Source organism: Ranitomeya variabilis, chromosome 6 (genome assembly GCF_051348905.1).
Source record: "Ranitomeya variabilis isolate aRanVar5 chromosome 6, aRanVar5.hap1, whole genome shotgun sequence".
In the NCBI taxonomy this organism is placed as follows: Eukaryota; Metazoa; Chordata; class Amphibia; order Anura; family Dendrobatidae; genus Ranitomeya; species Ranitomeya variabilis.
The window spans coordinates 427,056,061-427,074,723 of NC_135237.1; the positions used below are offsets into that span (position 1 = coordinate 427,056,061).

At 44.5% G+C, this 18,663-nt stretch overlaps 1 protein-coding gene across 1 annotated transcript in view; it reads left to right on the forward strand.

Annotated features, from left to right (window-relative positions):
- The window catches only part of RMC1 (regulator of MON1-CCZ1), a 71,632-nt gene that overhangs the window by 27,783 nt on the left and 25,186 nt on the right, over positions 1 to 18,663 (forward strand). Inside the window, exons 9-15 of the mRNA XM_077270360.1 lie at positions 8,315 to 8,420; positions 8,502 to 8,613; positions 8,736 to 8,780; positions 9,163 to 9,216; positions 15,670 to 15,798; positions 15,883 to 15,989; positions 16,120 to 16,239. Of these exons, the coding sequence (XP_077126475.1) occupies positions 8,315 to 8,420; positions 8,502 to 8,613; positions 8,736 to 8,780; positions 9,163 to 9,216; positions 15,670 to 15,798; positions 15,883 to 15,989; positions 16,120 to 16,239 (673 nt within the window). The remainder of the gene's footprint in view (positions 1 to 8,314; positions 8,421 to 8,501; positions 8,614 to 8,735; positions 8,781 to 9,162; positions 9,217 to 15,669; positions 15,799 to 15,882; positions 15,990 to 16,119; positions 16,240 to 18,663) is intronic.

Below are 18,663 nucleotides of genomic sequence, written 5' to 3' on the forward strand. Positions count from 1 at the left end.
TGTACATTTGCACTGAAGGCATCAACACTATGAATGAACACATGTGGGATTATATACTTAATTTCAGTTGTTTCACACTTTTTTGTTAGGTCTTTATATTCTAGGTTCTTCAAAGTAGCCACTTTTTGCTTTGATGACTGCTTTGCACACTCTTGGCATTCTCTTGATGAGCTTCAAGAGGTAGTCACCGGGAATGGTGTTCCAACAATCTTGAAGGAGTTCCCAGAGATGCTTAGCACTTGGCCCTTTTGCCTTCACTCTGCGGTCCAGCTCACCCAAACCATCTCGATTGGGTTCTGGTCTGGTGACTGTGGAGGCCAGGTCATCTGGCGCAGCACCCATCACTCTCCTTCTTGGTCAAATAGCCCTTACACAGCCTGGAGGTGTGTTTGGGGTCATTGTCCTGTTGAAAAATAAATGATGGTCCAACTAAACGCAAACCGGATGGAATAGCATGCCGCTGCAAGATGCTGTGGTAGTCATGCTGGTTCAGTATGCCTTCAATTTTGAATAAATCCCCAACAGCGTCACCAGCAAAGCACCCCCACACCATCACACCTCCTCTTCAATGCTTCACGTGGGAACCAGGCATGTAGAGTCCATCCGTTCACCTTTTCTGCGTCACACAAAGACACGGTGGTTGGAACCAAAGATCTCAAATTTGGACTCATCATCAGACCAAAGCACAGCTTTCCACTGGTCTAATGTCCATTCCTTGTGTTCTTTAGCTCAAACAAGTCTCTTCTGCTTGTTGCCTGTCCTTAGCAGTGGTTTCCTAGCAGCTATTTTACCATGAAGGCCTGCTGCACAAAGTCTCCTCTTAACAGTTGTAGTGATGTGTCTGCTGCTAGAACTCTGTGTGGCATTGACCTGGTCTCTAATCTGAGCTGCTGTTAACCTGCGATTTCTGAGGCTGGTGACTTGGATAAACTTATCCTCAGAAGCAGAGGTGACTCTTGGTCTTCCTTTCCTGGGGCGGTCCTCATGTGAGCCATTTTCTTTGTAGCGCTTGATGGTTTTTGCCACTACACTTTCAAAGTTTTCCCAATTTTTCAGACTGACTGACCTTCTTTTCTTAAAGTAATTATGGCCAATCGTTTTTCTTTACTTAGCTGCTTTTTTCTTGCCATAATACAAATTCTAACAGTCTATTCAGTAGGACTATTAGCTGTGTATCCACCAGACTTCTGCACAACACAACTGATGGTCCCAACCCCATTTATAAGGCAAGAAATCCCACTTATTAAACCTGACAGGGCACACCTGTGAAGTGAAAACCATTCCCAGTGACTGCCTCTTGAAGCTCATCAAGAGAATGCCAAGAGTGTGCAAAGCAGTCATCAAAGCAAAAGGTGGCTACTTTGAAGAACCTAGAATATAAGACATAATTTCAGTTGTTTCTCACTTTTTTGTTAAGTATATAATTCCACATGTGTTAATTCATAGTTTTGATGCCTTCAGTGTGAATGTACAATTTTCAGTCATGAAAATACAGAAAAATCAGAGAAGGTGTGTCTAAACTTTTTGGTTTGTACTGTGTGTGTGTGTCTATCTATCATATCTCTATCGTGTATACTTGAGTATAAGCCGAGATTTTCAGCCCATTTTTGGGGCTGAAAGTGCCCCTCTCGGCTTATACTCGAGTCATGGTCGGCGGGTGAGGGGGGAGCGACGACTGTCACATACTCACCTGCTCCCGGTGCGGTCCCTGGCAGCTTCTCCCGGACAGATGGTCTCTGGCGCCCGCAGCTATTCCTCTGTTCAGCGGTCACATTGTACCGCTCATTAAAGTAATGAATATGGACTCCACTCCCATAGGGGTGGAGCCGCATATTCATTACTGTAATGAGCGGTACCAGTGACCGCTGAACAGAGGAAGAAGCTGCCGGCTCTCGGAGACCATCTGTCCGGGAGAAGCTGCTGGGGACCGCGCCGGGAGCAGGTGAGTATCTCATATTCACGTTTCCTCGTTTCACCGCCACCCCGTCTTCCGCGTCCTCTGCAGTTACTGTTCAGGTCAGAGGGCGTGATCACGTATTAGTGTGCGCACATTGTTATATGGAGCATCTTATGGGGCCATAAAGAACTGTATGGAGCATTATATGTGGCACATTTTTATGTGGAGCATCTTATGGGGCCATAAAGAACTGTATGAAGCACTGTATGTGGCACATTTTAACACTTAACCTACTGATGTCTCAATCAATTTTACTTTTATTTTATTTTTAAAATTTACCAGTAGCTGCTGCATTTCCCACCCTAGGCTTATACTCAAGTCAATAAGTTTTCCCAGTTTGTTGTGGAAAATTAGGGGTCTCGGCTTATATCCGGGTCAGCGTATATACGGTGTATATATGTTTGTGTGTGTGTGTGTGTATATATTACCGATACCGTATATACTCGGGTATAAGCCGGGGCATCTAATTTTGCCACAGAAAACTGGGTAAGCTTATTGACTTGAGTATAAACCAGGTATCATTGTCCCCTCATGCCTGCCCTGCTATGCTATGTGTGGCTCCCCCGGTCTCCTAGTTGTATGCATGGCTGGGCATCCTCCCCAGTCAACCCACCCCTTCTATGCATGGCTCAGCGTCCTCCCCGTCCTCTTCCTTCTATGCATGGCTGGGCATCCTCCCCTTTCTATGCATGGCTCCGCGGTTTCCCCCGTCATCCTCACCCTCTCGCAAAGTCCTGCACGTCCCCGCATCTCCGTTGTCCGACGCCGGCAGCTCTCCTCTCCTTTCCTCTGCTCAGCGGTCACGTGGTACCGCTCATTAAGGCAATGAATATGCGCTCCACGCCTATGGAGTGGCGATGTGTACATATTCATTGCCTTAATGAGCGGTATCACATGACCACTGAGCAGAGGAGAGCTGCCGGACAACGGAGATGCAGCGACGGAGGGTGAGTATGATGTCACATCCGCCAGTTCCTGCTGCTGTTCCCCCTCCCCCGCCTGCTTTCTGGGATCGTGACTCTTGTATATAAGCTGAGGGGGCATTTTCAGCACCGAAAAATATGCTGAAAATCTCGGGTTACACACGAGTATGTACGGTGTGTGTGTTTAACAAATATAAATCTCTCTCTGTCTTTCTGTCTTCTTTCTCTCATATTCACTATGTAAACTAGGGGGCGGGTCACTGAGGGATCTCTGACCTGTCAGCAGTCTGCATTATGAATAGCTAATCGGAGCACCACATGCACACCCGCCTTGAGACATGAGCATATCATTAACTACAAACTAAAAAGAAAGATTAAAGAACCTAAAGACGGAAATCATCAACCAAGGTAGCATTTTATTCAGTATAACGGCGCTGACCTGACGTGTGTGTGTGTGTTTGTGTATGTTACTCAGTACAATCTGGCTGCCAGGTTCCCTTTAATGCCTTTATGAAGTTGCAAAACTTTATATGTACGTTACATATACAGTTGTGTGAATTTCCTAATCTATCCTGACTTCCTTTTCTTTTCCATGTTTATCACACTTAAATGTTTCAGATCACCCAAAAAAATGAAATATTAGACACAGATAACGCAAGTAAACATGAAATGCAGTTTTTAATTGAAAGTCTCTATAATTAAGGGGAAAAAAATCCAAACCTACAGGGCCCTGTGTGAGAAAGTGGATGCCGCCTAAACAAAATAAATAGTTCGGCCACCCTTGACAGCAAGAACTGCTATCAAGCGTTTGTAATAACTGGCAATAATACAATGCTTTGGAGGAATTTCGGCCTACCCATCTTTGCAGAATTGTAATTCAGCCACATTAAAGGGTTTCTGAGCATGAACTGACTTTTTAAGATCATGCTACAGCATATCAACCGGATTAAGGTCAGGACTTTGACTAGGCCACTCCAAAGTCTTAATTTTGTTTTTCTTAAGCTATTCAGAGGTGGACTTCCTTGTGTTAGGGATCATTATCCTGCTGCATAACCCAAGTGCATTTCAGCTTGAACAGATGGGTGGGCATTCTCCTTCAGGATTTTTTTGTAGACCCCAGAATTCATGGTTTCATTTACCACAGCAAGTTTTTCAGGCCCTGAAGCGGCAAAACAGCCCCAAACCATCACGCTACCGCCACCATATTTTACTGTTGGTATGATATTCTTTTCCTGAAATGATTTTTTTACTTCTATGCCAGATGTAATGGGACATACACCTTCAAAAAGTTCAACTTTTGTATTGTCAGTCCACAGAGTATTCTCACAAAATTTTTGAGGATCATCAAAATGTTTTCTGTCAAAACTGAGACAAGCCTTTATGTTCTTATTGCTCAGCAGTGGGGGTTTTTATCTTGGAATACTGCCATGCAGACCATTTTTGCCTAGTCTCTTATGTCATGAACACTGACCTTAACTGAGGCAAGTGAGGCCTGCCTTTCTTTTCGATGTTGTTGTGGGATCTTTTGTGACCTTTTGGATGAGTCATCGCTGCTCGCTTAGGGTAATTTTGGTCGGTCGGCCACTTCTGGGAAGGTTCACCACTGTTCCATTTTTTGGCCATATGTGGAGAATGGCTCTCGCTATGGTTCACTGCAGTCCTAAAGCGAGAGAAATGGCTTTATAACCTTTTCCAGACTGAGAGATCTCAATTCCTTTGTTTCTCATTTGTTCCGGAATCTCTTTGGATCTTGGCATGATGTGTAGCTTTTGAGGAGACCTTTTCGTCTACTTCACTTTGTCAGGCAGGTCCTATTTAAGTGATTTCTTCATTGAGAACAGGTATAGCTAGGGAATTTGAACTCTGCTTCCCAAAGATGTGATAAACCACAATTAATTTAATTTTTGTTTTAAGGGGGGGTGGGGGTAATCACTTTTTCACAGAGGGCCTTGTAGGTTTGGATTTCTTTTTCCTTAATAAAGATCTTAATTTAAAAAAACGGCATTTTGTGTTTACTTGTGTTATCTTTCTCTAATATTTAATTTGTTTGCTGATCTGAAGCATTTGTGTGACAAACATGCAAAAGAATAGGATATCAGGGAGGGGGGAACACTTTTTCACACAACTGTAGATTATAAAATACTATTCAATAACACTGAGAACAGTATTAAAGATGATCTTGTCACCAGATTTCACAATACCAACTATATATAATTAAATAGACTTGATCTTCTTAAAGCTGGTCTACTTACTTTGAGGATCAATTAAGAAATGGCTGTAATATCCTTTTTTCAATCATTATCTGATATTTCAATATGGATTAGTCCAGCACTGACATAATGCTCTACATAATATAATAACAAACTTCAAAGAGTATATACCATGCCTAGTTCCATGGCTCTTCCAAACATTACATAAATAAAAAAAATAGACGGGAAGCTATATGTCATAAAATTATGCAAACCTTTTTTTATTGATACAACATGACACACACGCTCCCTTGGAAAAAGCTTAAACGCGAAACGTGCGTCAGGGGTGCCACAGTAATTTAAAGGGAACCTGTCACCACGTTTTTGGAAGATGGGATAAAAATAGCGTTAAATAGGGGCAGAGGTGGGCGTTACATTAGTGTGTGTGTTATGCGTTTATTACCCACCTAAGTTGCCGAAATAACTTTGCAAAGTCTCCGTTTTCGCCTGTCAATCAGGCTGGTCAGGTCACATGGGCGTGGTGTCTTCACCCAGATTTGGCGTAGTTTTCCGTTGGTGGCGTAGTGGTGTGCGCATGCCCAAAGTCCGGAATCCTCTTCCAGGGGATTTAAAATAGCGCGGTGTTCGTTATTGCATTGGTGATCGGTGGGCGCGGCCATCTTCCTTTGGCCGCGCGTGCGCAGAAGCGGCGCTCTGCTGGCCGCGGCTTCAGGAAAATGGCCGCGGGATGCCGCGCGTGCGCAGATGGATATCGCGGCGGCCATTTTCCTGAAGCCGCGGCCAGCAGAGCGCCGCTTCTGCGCACGCGCGGCCAAAGGAAGATGGCCGCGCCCACCGATCACCAATGCAATAACGAACACCGCGCTATTTTAAATCCCCTGGAAGAGGATTCCGGACTTTGGGCATGCGCACACCACTACGCCACCAACGGAAAACTACGCCAAATCTGGGGGAAGACAACGCCCATGCGACCTGACCAGCCTGATTGACAGGCGAAAACGGAGACTTTGCAAAGTTATTTCGGCAACTTAGGTGGGTAATAAACGCATAACACACACACTAATGTAACGCCCACCTCTGCCCCTATTTAACGCTATTTTTATCCCATCTTCCAAAAACGTGGTGACAGGTTCCCTTTAAAGGTACAGTACTTATTTATCTTTATTTCCATTCCCAAGGTTTCCTATCCCTGTTCCTTACTATCATGCCCCCTTCTTCTTATGGATTTTTTTGCTGCATATGTCACAATTAGGCACTAATTGAAAACTTTTTCATATTTTTTTTGTGGCTGAATCATGTGGAGGCAGTAACTGTTATATAGATTGACAATGGAATTTATATAAGGATGTTACAAGCACTGTAATGGGGCTTGTTATGTTTTGACTGCCTTACTATGTATGATAATAAAAACAAAAACAAAAAAAAAATTTGGGGGGAAGCTTCATTGCTCCACAAATTTATAAATACCTAATCTTCACTTAGTCTAGTAATGGCTCCATCCTTAAAGGTGATGATTCACCTCTAATTTGTGTACCTTTTTTGGCTGTTTTTTGCATATTATTATCCTCATACTAACTGATTTTACTTTTAATTTTTTAATGTTGTATCAATAAAAAATGTTGTGTAATTTTATGGCATATAGCTTCCCGTCTATTTTTTGATTTATCTAATATATAATTGCCTAGAATACTACTTCCTGCAATTTGTGCCAACTTCCGTGGCTTTGTCCGGAGCTAATGTCCGGAGCTAATGTCCGGAGATAAGTGACGTCACCAGTGTCCTACACCCAGGCAGCATATGGGGCCCCAGGCAGCATATGGGGCCCCAGGCAGAGCACAGTGGTCCTAGGCAGAGCACAGTGGTCCCAGGCAGAGCACAGTGGTCCCAGGCAGAGCACAGTGGTCCCAGGCAGAGCACAGGGGCCCCAGGCAGAGCACAGGGGCCCCAGGCAGCATATGGAGCCCCAGGCAGAGTACAGGGGCCCCAGGCAGCATATGGGGCCCCAGGCAGAGCACAGGGGCCCCAGGCAGAGCACAGGGGCCCCAGGCAGAGCACAGGGGCCCCAGGCAGAGCATATGGGGCCCCAGGCAGAGCATATGGGGCCCCAGGCAGAGCATATGGGGCCCCAGGCAGAGCACAGGGGCCCCAGGCAGAGCACAGGGGCCCCAGGCAGAGCACAGGGGCCCCAGGCAGAGCACAGGGGCCCCAGGCAGAGCACAGGGGCCCCAGGCAGAGCACAGGGGCCCCAGGCAGAGCACAGGGGCCCCAGGCAGAGCACAGGGGGCCCCAGGCAGAGCACACACCAAATCGGAGGCCGAGGGGCCCCGCCAACCAAAGCGGAGGCCGAGGAGCCCCGACCGCCACATCGGAGGCCGAGGGGCCCCGACCGCCACATCGGAGGCCGAGGGGCCCCGACCGCCACATCGGAGGCCGAGGGGCCCCGACCGCCACATCGGAGGCCGAGGGGCCCCGACCGCCACATCGGAGGCCGAGGGTCCCCGGGTGCAAAAGTAAGCGCGCCCCCCAGTCCCGTGTGTGAAAAGTGCTGCTGTAAAGCTGGTAGCGCTGTTCAAGCACCATGTATTTCCTTCAGGAAATGCCCATCTAATATATAATTGCCTAGAATACTACTTCCTGCAATTTGTGCCAAGAAAGAACATACCAATATACATAGTTATTGATACATATTATTTATTATTTACATTATTGTTCTTAAGCAAAGAACCGTTGTTGTGGCATTTGCCACAACACGCAAAGTTGTTGTCTGATGTCTTTCATCCCTCTCCTCATAAGCATGTTCATGGATCCTGTGTAACTGTACCTTAAATAACAAGAATTGTCAAGAGCTGGTGAGTGCAGCCATTTTTTGTTCTTTCTTACTATTATTTATTAATTGTATTATTCTTACATTTGAATAAATAAAGTATATATGGATTCTAGACTCCCGATTCTTTAGAATCGGGCTGCCATCTAGTATAATATAACAGTTGTTGTATGGATTTTCAAAGTACCGTAAGTACATTAGCCTCATTATGAGTAGTGACTCTATTTAATCATCCATTACAATTTGTATTGTGAAATCGGATGACTGCAGATCCCCTTTAAATTGGATCTGTTAAAATGGCATTTGTACAGGGTCTGTCCTTGGGCATAGCCAGAATTTTTTTTTTCGTGATTATCCTTTATCACCTGATGTTATTATTTACAAATGTTTTCTATCTTAGGGAAGGTTCATGTAAAAAGATGCACATCTTGAAACTGAACAGAACTGGAAAATTTGCTCTAAACGTTGTTGATAATCTGGTTGTTGTTCATCACCAAGATACAGAGGTAAATTGGGATTAGGTAATTAGCCTAGTAATGGAGTTGATAGATGTTGAGGATAATTGTGCCTTTTCTGCACTTCTTCAGACATCTGTAATCTTTGACATTCGCCTTCGGGGGGAGTTTGATGGATCGGTCATATTGCATCAGCCAGTGCTTCCTGCTCGTTCCATACACCCTTACCAGATACCCATAGCAGGTACAGAGGTCGGGTGCCAAAGTCGAGGGAAATATGGAAGTGGCTACATTGTGATACTTGTCCCACATCCAAGCCAAGTCCTTGTTAAGCCCTGACCGCACTAATACCTTATCTTCCTGCAGGTCCGTCCGCTGTGCCGGGACAGACCCCCATACAATGTAAACTCTGTATCCTTTTACCATGGCAGGTATTGCTTTGCACCTGCGGACTTGCTTTCTGCATGAATACATTCCATATTGTACTGCTTTTTACGGCTCCGTTATTTGGTTGATTTGAAAAGAAATGGTAAAAAAATACACTAGGCAGAGAAGAAGCAATATGGCTACTGCCAGAGAAGTAGCTATAAGGGGCACAAAGTTTGTTACCCAAAAGCCCCCACATAACAAGACCCCAGTATTATATATGGCTCATAGATATATGGCTCATAGATGTTGGGTCCTGTATCCGATTTGGCATTAAAGCCCTGAATTTCCAGTTAAACGCCTGCCTAGGGCATTATGGAGGCTTTTCTGGACATGATGTTGAACACCTCCTTAACCCCTGGAACAGATTCTTCTTCCTGGATTGTTTTTCAGCCGGACATCATTATCAGTGCTAGTGAAGGTAGGACTGGATTTTGTATATTTATTTATTTTCCTCACTTATATAGCGCCATTAGTTCCACAGCACTTTAAACGTTATCGGCACTGTCCCCACTGGGGTCATGATCTAAATTCCCTATCAGTATGTCTTTTGAGTATGGGAGGAAACTGGAGGAAACCCATGCAAACACGGGGAGAACATACAAACTCCTAGAAGATGTTGTCCTTGGTGGGATTTGAACCCAGGACCCCAGCGCTGCAAGTCTAGTGCTGTAATAAGTTGCAAGGGATCCTCCAAACCTATGCCACTAGGGATACAAAAAATGGCACTGAACGCTGTGGTCCCACCTGAATATAAAACGGAGTATACAGGTTATTAAATATCCCGCTTCCCACTAGTTCCAATTGTCCAACCAGTGATTGAATGACTCCATAATGCAGAGTATCTCGGCACGCTCGCTCACAGTCCTTCTGTGGGTTGCTGGTATCTGTGAATGGACAGGGTGATACTTCGTGTAGAGAACTTTCACTGTAGCTTGGAAAGCTGTCTATGGAACTTGAAAAAAATCAGGCATCCCTGAGGAAGGAGGATGACTTCTTCTTAACATGTAAGGTCACTGGTTTACTTTTGTTCTTTGAACCTTTTTTAATTTGATAATTTTTCAAGTTCCATAGACAGCTTTCCCCAATCTACACTGAAAGTTCTCTACAGTAAGTATCCCCCCATTCTGGACCATTTGCACAGATACCAGCAACCCACAGCAGGATTTTTTAACAGTTGTGTTGAGATACTCTGCATTACAGATTCATTCACTCACTGTTAGGACAATTTGAACTCCAGACTATTAACCGCTTAACCCCCGGAGCTTTTTTCGTTTTTTGCTCCCCTTCTTTCCAGTCAATATGGCCATGTGAGGGCTTATTTTTTGCAGGACGAATTGTACTTTTGAACATTACCATTGGTTTTACCATGTTGTGTAACAGAAAACGGGGAAAAAAATTCCAAGTGCAATGAAATTGCAAAAAAAAGTGCAATTCCACACTTGTTTTTTGTTTGGCTTTTTTGCTAGGATCCCTAAATGCTAAAACTGACCTGCCATTATGATTCTCTAGGTGTTCACGAGTTCATAGACACCAAACATGTCTAGGTTCTCTTTTATCTAAGTGGTAAAAAAAAATTCCAAAGTTTGCTAAAAAAAAAAAAAAAGCGCAATTTTCCGATACCCGTAGCGTCTCCATTTTTCATGATCTGGTGTTGGGTGAGGGCTTATTTTTTGCGTGCAGAGCTGACGTTTTTTAATTCTACCATGTTTGCGCAGATGTGTTCTTTTGATCGCCCGTTATTGCATTTTAATGTGATGTCGCGGCGACCAAAAAAGCGTAATTTTGGCGTTTTGATTTTTTTCCTCGCTTCGCCGTTTAGCGATCTGGTTAATCTTTTTTTTTTTTTTTTTTTTTTTAAATTGATCGGGCAATTCCGAATGCAGCGATACCAAATATGTGTAGGTTTGATTTTTTTTTTTTTTATTATTATTTTCTTTTGATTGGGCTGAAAGGGGGGGTGATTGGAACTATATGTATGTGTGTGTGTTTGTGTATGTATATATGTGTGTATGTATATATGTGTATATATACAAAGAAATGATAAAAAAGTGGACTTTATTGCCTGAGCGGCGTGGCAACGTTTCGGATACAAAATCCTTTTTCAAGCTTGAAACTTTTTTATCATTTTTTTTTGTGCTGCTTTTCTTTTTTTGATACTATAACTGGAGGCTTCTTTGGACTGCTGGTTGGGAAAGCTTTGCACACTATTGAGGTAGTTTTGGATGCTGCTCCAATTTTTCTCTATCTATCTATCTATCTATCTATCTATCTATCTATCTATCTATCTATCTATCTATATATATATATATATATATATATATATATATATATATATATATATATATATATAATTGTCTAAGGGTTTTCCCGTCTGTCTGTCTGTCTGTCCTGGAAATCTCATGTCTCTGATTGGTCGAGGCCGCCAGGCCTCGACCAATCAGCGACTGGCACAGCATGGCGACGATGATGTCATAAAGGTTGCCTCGACCAATCAGCGACGGGCACAGTCTGCCACGAATTCACCTCGACCAATCAGCGATGGGCACAGTATCGACGTAGATGTCATAAAGGTTGCCTCGACCAATCAGCGACGGGCACAGTCTGCCACAAATTCGCCTCGACCAATCAGCGATGGGCACAGCATGGCGACGATGATGTCATAAAGGTTGCCTCGACCAATCAGCGACGGGCACAGCATGGCGACGATGATGTCATAAAGGTTGCCTCGACCAATCAGCGACGGGCACAGTCTGCCACAAATTCGCCTCGACCAATCAGCGATGGGCACAGCATGGCGACGATGATGTCATAAAGGTTGCCTCGACCAATCAGCGACGGGCACAGCATGGCGACGATGATGTCATAAAGGTTGCCTCGACCAATCAGCGACGGGCACAGTCTGCCACGAATTCGCCTCGACCAATCAGCGATGGGCACAGTATCGACGTAGATGTCATAATGGTTGCCATGGCGACGATGATGTCATAAAGGTTGCCTCGATCAATCAGCGACGGGCACAGTCTGCCACGAATTCGCCTCGACCAATCAGCGATGGGCACAGTATCGACGTAGATGTCATAATGGTTGCCATGGCGACGATGATGTCATAAAGGTTGCCTCGACCAATCAGCGACGGGCACAGTCTGCCGCGAATTCTGGAATCATCATTGTCCATATACTACGGGGACATGCATATTCTAGAATACCCGATGCGTTAGAATCGGGCCACAATCTAGTGTGTGTATGTATGTGTATATGTGTATATATATATATATATATATATATATATATATATATATATATATATATATATATATATATATATATATACACATACATACATACAGCAGCACATGTACATGAATCGGCCATGTGAAAACACAGAGAAATATACATTTCTCTAAAATATTTTTTCATAAAAATTTTTTCAAAATTTTTTTTTTCATAAAACTTACAGTTAAATGGAGATTCTTAGCGCATACATTGGCCAATTCATGTATGCCCATCAACCACGGCAAGGTGATCTCCCCCTGATGGGTCCTACTCTACTGTACATGCCACTCTTGGGCCACCAGCCTACAACTCTGGACAAAACATGTCACTCTGGGCTAAGCCTACAATTTATGGGCAGGTAGAGTTGATTACCGCCACCTGCACCTGCAAGGTCAATGGGAGGAGGAGATTTTTTTATCTATGTGTTGCAGTTTGCAGCGTGCACATGTTCACATTGGGAGTGCTGATTGGTTTTTTTTTTTCCCTCTGTTTGTATGGATGTGGCAGCATCCAGACTTATCTTGCACTCCTCCCATTGACCTTGCAGGTGGCGGTAATCAACTCTACCTGCCCATAAATTGTAGGCTTAGCCCAGAGTGACATGTTTTGTCCAGAGTTGTAGGCTGGTGGCCCAAGAGTGGCATGTACAGTAGAGTAGGACCCATCAGGGGGAGATCACCTTGCCGTGGTTGATGGGCATACATGAATTGGCCAATTTATGCGCTAAGAATCTCCATTTAACTGTAAGTTTTATGGAAAAAAAAATTTTGAGAATTTTTATGAAAAAATATTTTTGAGAAATGTATATTTGTCTGTGTTTTCACATGGCCGATTCATGTACATGTGCTGCTGTGATTTTTTTATCTGTGTTGCAGTTTGCAGCGTGCACATGTTCACATTGGGAGTGCTGATTGGTATTTTTTTTTATGTATGTATGTATATATGTATGTATATATGTATGTATATATGTATGTATATATGTATGTATGTATATATGTATGTATATATGTATGTATATATGTATGTATATATGTATGTATGTATACATACATACATACATACATACATACATACATACATACATACATACATACATACATACATACATACATACATACACTAGATGGTGGCCCGATTCTAACGCATCGGGTATTCTAGAATATGCATGTCCACGTAGTATATTGCCCTGTGACGTAGTATACTGCCCAGCCACGTAGTATATTGCCCAGTGACGTAGTATACAGCAGAGCCACGTAGTATATTGCCCAGTGACGTAGTATTCAGCACAGAGCCACGTAGTATATTGCCCAGCCACGTAGTATATTGCCCAGCCATGTAGTATATTGCCCAGCTATGTAGTATATTGCCCAGCTATGTAGTATATTGCCCAGCCACGTAGTATATTGCCCAGTGACGTAGTATATTGCCCAGCGACGTAGTATACAGCACAGAGGCACGTAGTATATTGCCCAGTGATTTAGTATATTGCACAGAGCCACGTAGTATATTGCACAGAGCCATGTAGTATATTGCCCAGCTATGTAGTATATTGCCCAGCTATGTAGTATATTGCCCAGCTATGTAGTATATTGCCCAGCTATGTAGTATATTGCCCAGCTATGTAGTATATTGCCCAGCTATGTAGTATATTGCCCAGCTATGTAGTATATTGCCCAGTGATGTAGTATATTGCACAGAGCCACGCAGTATATTGCCCAGTGACGTAGTATATTGCACAGAACCATGTAGTATATTGCCCAGTGACGTAGTATACAGCACAGAGGCACGTAGTATATTGCCCAGTGATGTAGTATATTGCACAGAGCCACGCAGTATATTGCACAGCGATGTAGTATACAGCACAGAGCCACGTAGTATATTGCCCAGCCACGTATGTCACAGGTTAAAAAATAAAAAATAAACATACTCGCCTTCCGATCCGAGGGCCCCTTGTAGTTCTAACATACTCACCATACTTGTAGTTCTGTCGCCTGTGCGAGGTACAGGCGGCAGCTTCCGGTCCCAGCCTGCTGGCGCGCAGGGCCTGTGATGACGTCGTGGTCACATGACCGTGACGTCATGGCAGGTCCTTCTGCCAGACCATCCGTGCCAACGGAACGTGCTGGTTGCATCACAAGGAGCGGGAAAGGCGGCGTAGGGGAGTATATAATTTTTTATTTTTTTAAATTATTTTTAACATTAGATGTTTTTACTATTGGCGCTGCATAGGCTGCGTCAATAGTAAAAAACTTGGTCACACAGGGTTAATAGCAGCGGTAACGGAGTGCGTTACCTGCGGCATAACGCGGTCCGTTACCGCCGGCATTAACCCTGTGTGAGCGGTGAGCAGAGGGGTGTATGCGGGCGCCGGGCTGTGAGTGCGGGGAGTAAGGAGTCGCTGATTGGTCGCGGCAGCCATGACAGGCAGCTCGTGAGACCAATCCGCGAACGAATAACCGCGACAGACAGACAGACAGACAGAAGGACAGACAGACGGAAGTGACCCTTAGACAATTATATAGTAGATATATATATATAATATATTATATTTTTAAACACTTTTTTTTTTGGCATTCTTCAATTAGCCTCCATGGTAGGCTAGAAGCATGCACTACTCGATCGCCTCTGCTACATAGAGGTGATGCACAGATCACCTCTGCAGCAGAATTACAGGCTTGCTATGAGCGCCGACCACAGGGTGGTGCTCATAGCAATCTGTCATCAACAACCATAGAGGTCTTCAACTCTGGTTGTGATGACAACGCACCGATGACCCCTGACCACGTGACGGGGGTCAGCGGTGCTCGCACCTTTGTTAAATGCCACTGTCAGAGTTTCACAGCGGCATTTAACTAGTTAATGGGCGCGGGCGGATCGCGATTCCACTCGTGCCCATTGCTGGCACATGTCAGCTGTTGAAAACAGCTGACATGTTGCGGCTTTGAGGTGGGCTCAAATCTGGAGCCCACCTCAAAGCGGGGGATACTGCCAGCTGACGTACTATTCCGTCAGCTGGCAGAAAGGGGCTTTCCGGTCCAAATCGATATGTCTGCAGTTCCTCTGTGTGAGTACAGACTTATGAATCCCCCCCCCCCCCCCCCAGTGAGCGCACTGTGCGCTGCGAGGATTTGCCAGTTTCAGACCCTGGACCGTAGGGTGTCTGTGTGTTATACATACTCCTGGCCAGTGGGTGTGGCCTTGCTTCCATACACTTGTATTGAGCAAAGCTCCGCCCTCTTATCGGCCACGCCCACGGTATGGTGGCGTCTCTAGTCGGAGCGAGGCCTTTCGCCATACTAAACCTAGACTGGCTCTGGCCGGGAGTATGTATAACACATGCACATACCCTCCAGTCCGGCTCAGAAACCGGCAAATCCCACAGCGCACAGTGACTGCAGACTTATCGTTTTGGACCCGACAACCCTTGAAGCTAGGAAGTGGGATATATAGTAACCAGCACACTCGGGTTTTAAACGAGCATATTTCCTTGAAATGACTTAGGGATGGAATTGGCACTAAGAATCCGTGCTCTCCTCCAGGGAGTGTAGATTCCCAGGGCGAGCATATACCTGTCACTTACCCTGTTCTCTATACACAGGATACCTCTGGTACTTGCGCATTAAACTTCAGCCGATCGTCCACTTGCTCACTGACAAAGGCCGATTGATGGATTTCCTACTTCAGCGCAAGGACTGTAAATCTGTTATCTTATCCGTTTGCTCGCAGAGTAAGTGTCGCCTCTATTCTTTGTGGCCAGATGCCATTGTCACTGGCAGAGATGGGCTTTCTCCTAATGGGTTTTGTTCTTCAGTATTATCTGAGAAAGATCGAGTGTCGCTGCCCGTCATTGCCACAGTCTTCGATAAGCTTAACTGTGAATATAAGAAATACCTGGAGGCCGAGCACAGCTACACACTGGTAAGAGGAGCGAAGACCTGATGTACATCTGGCTGAAGGAAATATGGAATATACAGTGCCAGTTTTTTGTGTGTAATTTTCTTTAGTTTCCTTTTGATCGGTTTAAGATTAATTCATTCTTGTCCTGCAGGCTGTGGAGAGCAGTCAGGGAAGAAGTAATGCGACGGTGAAAAGACCCGTGCGGGGACAAGCGGTCATAGATCAGTCCGATATGTACACCCATGTGTTATCTGTCTTCACAGACTTGAAAGTGAGTATATGTAATGCCATGTTACAGGCAGCTCGCCACATCCTGGCACAGACTGCCGCCACTTCTTACCTGTGGGCTGGCTGAGTAATCTTTAACCCCTTAGTGACCACCAGTACAGCATAGAACTGACCCGAGATATGTGCATCCCCCGATGGGTGAAGATGCCGCAGCTGTCGGCTGTACATTATGTGGACACCCTGCTCCATCAGTCACCATCGGTGTTGGCATAAACCATGAACATTTAGCCCCTTGGATGCTGCTGTCATTGTGATTACGGCATCTTGATGGCTAACAGTGTGGGGGCTCCTCTTACCCCCATCAGTACCCTGAGATCATGATCCTGTGCTCCTGATGTTTGCCATTTGTCACAGCCAGATAACGGCCCTAGAGTGTCAGCTATAGGGGCCTGTTCAGAAGTTGGCAACATTAGGTGGCTAAATATTTCTCTCCTGTCATACCACTCTGCATTTATTCCTGAAAGACACCTGAAAGGTTAATAACCTGCCTGACGGCCGTTTCGAATATGTTGAGGGGGGGGGCTGCTGTTCTTAAAATGGTCTCACTTATAGGCGTCTTCCAATATATAGGTCCCCAGTCACTTCAAACCTGCATAGGTCCCTAAAAAAATAAGTTTTGTAGATTTCCATGAAAAACTATTACAATTTTAAAGCTTCTAACATCCTAACAAAATAAAAGAACATTTTACACATGGTGCTCATGTAAAACAGGCATGAGGGAAATGTTCCTTAATTAACTATTTTTTGTGGTTTGACTGCCTGTCTGGATTAAAGGGATACTCGTTACAGGTTTGAAAATAGCTAATTTCCTGGCATTTGTTAGAGTTCAGATAATTTTATAAGTAAGTTTTTATGTTTATCGACCTAAATTTACCATTATCATAAAATATAGCTTGAAAAAAAAGTCTTAAAATCAATAGGACATGTTGAAACATTCCAGAGGTATTGCCACATAAAATATCTAAAGACTGACCGTCACTTCCAAACTGAATGCTGGCCTTAAAGGGAAGGTGCCATCCAAATTTTTTTTTTCCAGCAATTGAAAAAAATGTAATGACTAATGAATTAATACTTAAATTTTGTTAAATTATTTTCATTTGTTTATAATTTGGTAAAATATGAAAAAAAGGTTTGGTATTTCCACTTTTAAACACTAGGAGGAGCAGCTACTGAAATTTGATACAAAAACCTAGTGTACAACTAGCTCAGATTAGGACTGCAGAAAATCTGGGCTGAATCTTCTCACGTGTGTGATTGTCACTCTTCTCCTCCCCTCCTGGGTGTTGCTAAGGGATAAGAGAGGATGACATTTAGGATCACAGTGTGGAGCCATGTTGTTGGTGACTGCAAAGTTATACTGACAAGTAGACAGTCATCGAGGATGGCAGGCAGCAAGAATTCTGTTAGTTGGTGCTGCTCGCTTTATCATAAACTGGGATATACACATGCACGCTCACACGCGCATGCTCACACATGCACACTCACACACACATGCACGCTCTCACACATGCATACTCTCTCTCACACACACACATACACACATGCACGCTCACACACAAATGCACGCTGTGACATGGTGACTGGCATGATGTGTGAGGGGAGATATGTGTCACGGAGACTGCTTTTCTCTGATCTAGAAATCCATAAGTTTTTGTTCAGCATGATATGTGCTGAAGGAGTTAAGCCTCTTTCACACTTCAGTCTTTTTCCTCCCGTTGAACTCCGTCGATTTTTGAAAAAACAGGATCCTGCAAATTTTTCTGCAGGATCCTGTTTTTTCCCATAGACTTGCATTAGCGACGGATTGTGACGGATCGCCATCCGATTCATCCGTCTTGCACTGGATCCATTGGAAAATAGCGGTCCGTCGTGTGGAGAAAACGTTCAGAAGAACGTTTATTCTGCATGTCGGAAAATCGCTCAGCGTCGGGTCCTGCGCTGTCCGTCGTCTGTTGTAATGGAAGCCCATGGGCGCAGGATCCGTCTCTGACGTCAAACACAGGAATCCAGTGACGTGTCCTGTTTTTTTTCATTCTGAGCATGCCTGGAAGGATTTTCTAGTTAGGGAAAAATGCATCCGTCGGGTTACTGGGTGCGTTACATCTGTTTGCCAATCTTTTTACAACGTCCGTCGATATGTCGCGTCGTTGCAATATGACGGCCGTCTCAAGACGGAAGTGTGAAAGAAGCCTTAAGCGGCCATGTTATGGGTGGGTTTTTAGGTGAGTATGTAAGAGATGGGTGGGACGCCTACTCACCATATCTCCACCTCAAGGGTGTGGCTGGGGAAATAAATGTCCAGCCAGTGACGCTCCTGTTGGAGCTGCCACATGTGTTGGCCCAGAAGTGCTGGGCAGGACTGCTTGTGAACTTTTTATTTCCTTTTGAGCCAGAAAGGCTGTTTTTC